General features: G+C 40.6%; 1 protein-coding gene across 1 annotated transcript; it reads left to right on the top strand.

Moving 5' to 3' along the window:
* Positions 1-1,569: 1,569 nt before the first annotated feature.
* Positions 1,570-3,752, top strand: LOC107461299 (arginine decarboxylase-like). The gene has a single exon (XM_016079790.3). It carries the CDS (start codon positions 1,695-1,697, stop codon positions 3,750-3,752), a length of 2,058 nt encoding a protein of 685 aa, XP_015935276.1. The 5' UTR covers positions 1,570-1,694.
* The last annotated feature ends 4,606 nt before the right edge of the window (positions 3,753-8,358 follow it).

Below are 8,358 nucleotides of genomic sequence, written 5' to 3'. Positions count from 1 at the left end.
TGCACATTCGCAACCGCCACACTTTCACTGATAACCAACCCTTCAGAACGTGAAGTAATGTTCGAAGGTTGTACATTATTGGTGCACTGTCATTAGTAGATGAACCACCATTCACATTCGACACTTCATCAGTCATGTGAACAACTCTTTCACTTCTTAATTGCATACACTAAGTGACATCAAAATTATTTGACACACTTCAAATTAAAAAACTGTCTCATCGGGCATGCCAATTTGTTTTGTCTATTTTTAGCAAATTGATGGTGGTTCGATTCTAATGGTCTGGGAGAGAAACCAACTCTTCTTTTTTGTGAATGCCAGTTTTCTATAAGTGTATCAAAGTTCCTCGAATTAGACAAGATTCGAAAACAAAGTTGAAAAGACAATAAAAGTAAAAGGTTTTGAAGATAAAGTTGACTGGAATTAAAATGATTGCATTGAATCAAAATAAAGTAATAAAATGCCTTCGATTAAATCAAAGGACTTCAAATTTAAGATATAAAAGTACTGGAAAATATGTAAATTGAACAAGAAAATTAAATATTGCTTGAAAGATAAATTTTCTAAACAAGTAAAATTTGCAGAAAATGTAAATGGAAAGTAAAAACAAGTGGAAGGAACCCTGCAGAAAATTGACTCGAAGTAGACTCAGAAATTCGCTGGGGTGTGAGTATGCGTGAGTAATTTTTAAAGCAAAGTTCCAACCCTTGTGGCTTCGAACATTCTAGTATTTATAGCCATTTTCATAACTGATCAGTTTGAAATGAAAATCTCACATGCGCGAAAACACGGGTAACCGTTTCCGCTCTTTTGCGTGATCATGTAACGGTTGCAAAATAACCTTCGATTTTAAAAATTTTCGATCTTCTTAACTCAAATAACTCCCCGATTTACTGAGCTAATCGAACTCTTACTCAATCCCCAAATATATCTCCTTCGACACTTACTCCTTCTAAAGGTTACTTAATAATTTGAATAATTTTCTTTCTTGAATTCAATTATTTTTTACCAACAGTATTTAATCAATAAAAAAAATGTATAATTTAATATTATTATATATTTTTTATATTATTAAAAATATTAATAATCACTAATTAATTATTATAAATTACAAAATATATTAACCCCTTAGCAATGCTGGTTGTGTAATTCGAATCACTCATTTCATTTGCTATACATAAAAGTTACTAATTTGATTGTGTTGTGTTGTGTTTCCTTTTCCGTTATTGCCTCCCTTCATTTCTCTCTACATTATCGTTTCAGAATTCACACCATTTTGATCTCTCCACAATATTCGGATTCGGTTCTCTTTCTCTTTCTCTTTCTCTTTCTCTTTCTCTTTCTCTTTCTCTTTCTCTTTCTCTTTCTCTTTCTCTTTCTCTTTCTCTTTCTCTTTCTCTTTCTCTTTCTCTTTCTCTTTCTCTCCCGTTTTGGTTCATTCGTCCCTTTCCACTTTCAATAAATCATCCATTATTAAACCTAACCCATCACAACCTCTTTCATCAGTTACCTTATATTATTTATCATATATCTATTTACTTCGTTTGTTAACAAGAACAAACCTCTCCATTCTCATTATATCTTTTACTTTTACTTTTCCAAGTGGGAGGCCGAGGCAGTGGCGGTGGCCTCGGCGGCTATTATTGTAGCCCCCACATTAAACAAATATTTTTTTTATCATCGCTAAAACAGAGATGCCGGCCTTGGCGTGTTGTGTTGATGCGGCACCTCTACCATGTCCCGCCTTTGCATTCACCGGAGGCCTCTCTTTTCCAGCACCGATCACCTTTCCAGCTGCCGCACCTCCCTTCACAACCGGCGAGATCAATTCCCATTGGTCTCCATCCATGTCGGCGGAGCTCTATAACATCAACGGGTGGGGTGCTCCGTATTTTACGGTGAACTCCTCCGGGAACGTGGCGGTGTGCCCCCACAGTTCCGCAACGCTGGGTCACCAGGAGATTGATCTGCTCAAGATCGTGAAGAAAGCTACCGACTCCATCTCATGTGGCGGTCTCGGCCTACAGCTGCCTCTCATGGTTCGCTTCCCTGATATCCTCAAGAACCGCCTCGAATCCCTTCAATCGGCCTTCGACTACGCGATCCAGTCTGGCGGATACAGCTCTCACTATCAGGGGGTCTTCCCGGTGAAGTGCAATCAGGACCGGTTCATCGTGGAGGACATCGTGAAATTCGGTTCATCGTTCCGGTTCGGTTTGGAGGCTGGGTCGAAGCCAGAGCTGCTGTTGGCTATGAGCTGTTTGTGCAAAGGCAGCGCAGAAGGTCTTCTTGTTTGCAACGGATTCAAAGACGCAGAGTACATTTCCCTTGCGTTGGTTGCAAGGAAGCTTGCCTTGAACACCGTGATTGTTCTGGAGCAAGAGGAAGAGCTTGACATGATCATCGATCTCAGCAAAAAGCTATGCATCAGACCAGTGATTGGCTTCCGGGCCAAGCTGAGGACCAAGCATTCGGGGCACTTTGGGTCCACTTCGGGAGAGAAGGGCAAGTTTGGGTTAACCACCGCTCAGATTGTGAGGGTTGTGAAGAAGCTTCAAATCTTGGGCATGCTTGATTGCCTGCAGTTGTTGCACTTTCACATTGGCTCTATGATCCCATCCACTTCACTCCTTGCCGATGGAGTTTCGGAGGCTGCACAGATATACTGTGAGCTGGTTCGTATGGGAGCTAACATGAGAGTCATAGACATCGGAGGAGGCCTTGGCATTGATTATAATGGCTCCAAATCCAGCGACTCAGACGTGTCTGTTGGGTACGGCCTTGAAGAGTACGCCGCAGCGGTTGTTGAAGCAGTTCAGCGCGTGTGCGACAAAAGGTCCGTTAAGCACCCTGTAATCTGCAGCGAGAGTGGGAGGGCCATTGTGTCCCATCAATCCGTGTTGGTTTTTGAAGCATTTGGTTGCAACAGCAGCACTGCAGCAACCACCAATGCGCTGTCTTCCCTGCTCGGACTACAGTACTTGCTGGAGGGTCTATCAGAGGGCGTTCATGCCGATTACCGCAACCTCTGCGCTACAGCCATTAGAGGCGAGCATGACGCTTGCCTGCTCTACATTGAAGAAATGAAGAAGCGATGCCTGGATGAGTTCAAGGAAGGCTCATTGGGTATGGAGGAACTAGCGGGCATTGACGGGTTATATGATGTGGTGAGGAAGGCCGTAGCGACGGCGGAGGAATCGGAATCAGTGAGAACATACCACGTGAACATGTCGGTGTTTACTTCCATTCCCGACTTCTGGGGTATCCAACAGGTGTTCCCCATACTACCCATCCACCGGCTCGACGAGAAGCCCACCGTGAAGGGGGTGCTCTCGGACTTGACATGCGACAGCGACGGCAAGGTTGACAGGTTTATCAACGGCGAGTCGAGCCTGCCGCTGCATGAAATCGGTGATGGACATAAGTACTACCTGGGAATGTTCTTGGGAGGGGCTTACCAGGAGGCGCTTGGAGGACTCCACAACTTGTTCGGTGGGCCCAGCGTTGTTAGGGTCTCACAGAGCGACGGTCCCCAGGGCTTTGCTGTCACCAGTGCCGAGTCGGGGCCATCGTGCGGAGACGTCCTCCGAGCCATGCAGCACCAGCCCGAGCTCATGTTCGAGACTCTCAAGCACCGGGCCTTCGAGCACTTGCGGGAAGATAGCTTGTTGACCGCTGAGGCGGTTACCAGTGGCCTCGCCCACTCCTTCAACAACACGCCTTATTTGGTGGTAGCGTCGTCTCAGTCATAGTGTGCCTTAACCAGAACAATAATGGCTTATGTTACTGTTACTGTAGCAGTGATGGTGGAGAATCGTCTCAGCACTTCTGTGCTTAGAAGAGGTTGTCTCTTTCTCTTAGTTTGCTATTTTTAGTTTAGCACAAGAAGGACATGGACAAGATTCAAGGTCCTCTATCTGGATTTTGACGGAAGCCGTTCTCTCTTGATATCTAACATACGACATTCAAGTTTCTCGCTTAATTGCTTGCCTTGATTTTAATATTTAGAATAAAAAGCGAGAAATACCTTGTAATAAGATCTGTATGTAGTGTACAGACATCATATAAACATTACGTAGGATGAATGTAGTTTACATGTGAGTGTAAATGCATGAAAATTAATGATGAATAGTTGTTTTATTTTTTCGTTCGATCGTTCGTTATCTATGGTATGACTTTATCACATTTTAATTTGATATTTTACTCCAAATTAATTTATGTTGAGGAATCAATTCATTAATTTGTTTAAGCAAAAAATCAGATACCAAGTAGATTAATTCAGATTAAGAATATTATAAAAAAATTTATTATTTTGTTCCGTTCCTGCTAATTATTAGAATATGATATACGAAGCAAGGTATTTTAATTTTGAGAAATGTTAGATTAGCAACTTTTGGAATTTGTAGTTATCAAATAACCATTAATGATAATTTTATTAATAGTGTGAGATTGTTGTTAGATTTCATTGAATGTCTCACTTTTCTTTATTAGTTAAATACACAATTAATGTGATTGATTCAAAAATTTGAAATTGGTTACTTTCTTGTTAAGAAAGGTTCAATCTTTAAATTCTAGAGTCATATCTTTTAATTTCTTGTTAGTCAAGTAATTATTTTTAAATTTTAAAATTCAATTCTTTTTCAACTATATCTTTTTAATCATATCTTTTCAAATCATATCTTTTTCAAATATTTGATTTCAAAATATCCCTTCTAACTTCTTATCTTCTTATCTTTTCAAAATTGATTTTCAAATCTTTTTCAACTAACTAATTGACTTTTTGTTTGTTTCTTATCTTTTTCAAAACCACCTAACTACTTTTCCCTCTCTAATTTTCGAAAATTTCTCCCTCCTTTTTAAAATTCTTTTTAAATTAATTAATTGTTTTAAATTTTAATTTTAATTTTATTTCCCCTTTAATTTTCGAAAATCACTAACTCTTTTTCAAAATATATTTTCGAATTTCTCCTTCTCTCATCCTATTCTATTTATTTATTCATTTACTAACACTTCTCCTCATCTCAAGAATTCGAACCTATCCTCCCCCTTGTGTTTGGATTCTTAACTATTCTCCTTCTTCTATTCCTTTCTTCTTCTACTAACATAAAGGAATCTCTATACTGTTACATAAAGGATTCTTCTTCCTTTTCTGTTCTCTTCTTTCTCATATGAGCAGGAACAAGGATAAGAATATTCTTGTTGAAGCAGATCCTGAACTTAAAAGGACTCTGAAAAGGAAACTAAGAGAAACTAAATTATAACAATCCAGAGACAACCTTATAGAAATTTTCGAAAAGGAAGAGGAGATGGCAGCCGAAAATAATAATGCAAGGAGGATGCTTGGTGATTATACTACACCTACTTCCAAGTTTGATGGAAGAAGCATCTCAATCCCTGCCATTGGAGCAAACAATTTTGAGCTGAAACCTCAACTAGTTGCTCTAATGCAATAGAACTGCAAGTTGTATGGACTTCCATCAGAAGATCCCTACCGGTTTTTAACTGAGTTCTTGCAGATCTGTGAGACTGTTAAGACTAATGGAGTAGATCCTGAAGTCTACAGGCTCATGCTTTTCCCTTTTGCTGTAAGAGACAGAGTTAGAACATGGTTAGACTCACAACCTAAAGATAGCCTGTACTTATGGGATAAGCTGGTCACGACCTTCTTGGCTAAGTTCTTTCCTCCTCAAAAATTAAGCAAGCTTAGAGTGGATGTTCAGACCTTCAAACAAAAAGATGGTGAATCCCTATATGAAGCTTGGGAAAGATACAAGCAGATGACCGAAAGGTGTCCTTCTGACATGCTTTCAGAATGGACCATTCTGGATATATTCTATTATGGTCTATCTGAGTTCTCTAAGATGTCACTAGACCATTCTGCATGTGGATCCATTCACCTAAAGAAAATGCCTGCAGAAGCTCAAGAACTTATTGACATGGTTGCTAATAACCAATTCATGTACACTTCTGAGAGGAATTCCGCGAATAATGGGACGCCTCAGAGGAAGGGAGTTCCTAAAATTGATGCTCTGAATGCCATATTGGCTTAAAACAAAATGTTAACTCAACAAGTCAACATGATTTCTCAAAGTCTGAATGGATGGCAAAATGCATCCAACAGTACTAAAGAGGCATCTTCTGAAGAAAAAACTTATGATCCTGAGAACCCTGCAATGGCAGAGGTAAATTACATGGGTGAACCGTATGGAAACACCTTTAATTCATCATGGAGAAATCATCCAAATTTCTCATGGAAGTATCAACAAAAGCCTCAACAAGGCTTTAATAATGGTGGAAAGAAATAGGCTCAACAATAGCAAGCCTTTTCCATCATCTTCTCAGCAACAGATAGAAAAATTCTGAGCAGAGCACCTCTAACTTAGCAAACATAGTCTCTGATCTGTCTAAGGCATCAGAAATTTGGAGGCACAAGTGGGCCAGCTGAGTAAGAAAGTCACTGAAACTCCTCCTAGTACTCTCCCAAGCAATACTGAAGAGAATCCAAAAAGAGAGTGCAAGGCCATTGACATAATCAACATGGCCGAACCTAGAGAGGAAGGAGAGAACGTGAATCCCAATGAGAAAGACCTCATCGGATGTCTCTCAAGCAAGAAGGAGTTCTCTATTGAGGACCTAAAGGAATCTGAAGGTCATATAGAGACCATAGAGATCCCATTAAACCTCCTTCTGCCATTCATGAGCTCTAAAGACTATTCTTCCTCTGAAGAGGATGAAGATGTAACTGGAGAGCAAGTTGCTCAATATCTAGGAGCCACCATGAAGTTGAATGCCAAGCTGTTTGGTAATGAGACTTGGGAAGGTGAACTTCCCTTGCTCATTAGTGAACTAGATACATGGGTTCAGCAAACTTTACCTCAAAAGAAATAGGATCCTGGTAAATTCTTAATACCCTGTATCATAGGCACCATGATCTTTGAGAAGGCTCTGTGTGACCTAGGGTCAGGCATAAATCTTATGCCACTCTCTGTAATGGAGAAGCTGGGGATGATTGAGGTACAGCCTGCCACATTCTCATTACAGATGGCAGACAAGTCAGTAAGACAAGCTTATGGATTAGTAGAGGACGTGTTAGTGAAGGTTGAAGGCCTTTATATCCCTGCTGATTTCATAATCTTAGACACTAGGGAGGAGGAGGATGAATGCATCATCCTTGGAAGACCTTTCCTAGCCACAGCAGGAGCTGTGATAGATGTTAACAGAGGAGAATTAGTCCTTCAATTGAATGGGGACTACCTTGTGTTTAAGATCCAAGGGTGTTCTTCTGTATACATAGAGAGGAAGCATGAAAAGCTTCTCTTAAGACAGAGTCAAACAAAGCCCCCACAATCAAACTCTAAGTTTGGTATTGAATCCCCACATCCAAACTCTAAGTTTGGTGTTGGGAGTCTACAACATTGACCTGATCACCTGTGAGGCTCCATGAGAGCCCACTGTCAAGCTATTGACATTAAAAAAGTGCTTATTGGGAGGCAACCCAAATTTTATTTATCTAATTTTATTTTTATTTTATTGTTCCTTTGTGTTTTATTAGGTTCATGATCATGTGGAGTCACAAAATAAATACTAAAATTAAAAACAGAATCAAAAACAGCAGAAGAAAAATTACACCTTGGAGGAAAGGCTCACTGGCGTTTAAACGCCAGTAAGGAGCATCTGGCTGGCGTTCAACGCCAAAACAAAGCATGGATCTGGCGTTGAACGCCAGAAATAAGCAGCATCCTGGTGTTTAAATGCCAGGAATACACCCTGAGGAGAGCTGGCACTGAACGCCAGAAACAAGCATGGAACTGGCGTTCAACGCCAGAAACATGTTGCAAGCATAGAGCCGGCGTTTAACGCCAGGATTGCATAGAGATGGCATTTTACATGCCTAATTGGTGCAGAGATGTTAAATCCTTGACACCTCAGGATCTGTGGACCCCCAGGATATGTGGACCCCACAGGATCCCCACCTACCTCAACTCACCCTCTCTCTTTTTCACACAATCCAATACCTCAATCTCTCTTCCCAATTACCCCCTTCACCACTCACATCCATCCATTCTTTCCCATAAACCCCACCTACCTTCAAATTCAAATTCCTTTCCCACCCAAACCCACCCAATATGGCCGAAACACAACCATCTCTCCCTCTCCTCCATATCTTCTTCTTCTTTATCTATTCTTTCTTTTCTTGCTCGAGGGTGAGCAATATTATAAGTTTGGTGTGGTAAAAGTATATCTTTTTTTGTTTTTCCATAAGCACCTATGGCACCTAAGGCCGGAGAAACCTCTAGAAAAGGGAAAGGGAAGACAAAAGCTTCCACCTCTGAGTCATGGGAGATGGAGAGATTCATC

This window comes from Arachis duranensis, chromosome 8 (genome assembly GCF_000817695.3).
Source record: "Arachis duranensis cultivar V14167 chromosome 8, aradu.V14167.gnm2.J7QH, whole genome shotgun sequence".
Classification (NCBI taxonomy): domain Eukaryota; kingdom Viridiplantae; phylum Streptophyta; class Magnoliopsida; order Fabales; family Fabaceae; genus Arachis; species Arachis duranensis.
Note: the sequence above shows the minus strand (reverse complement) of the source record. Positions and strands in the feature narration are given on the sequence as shown.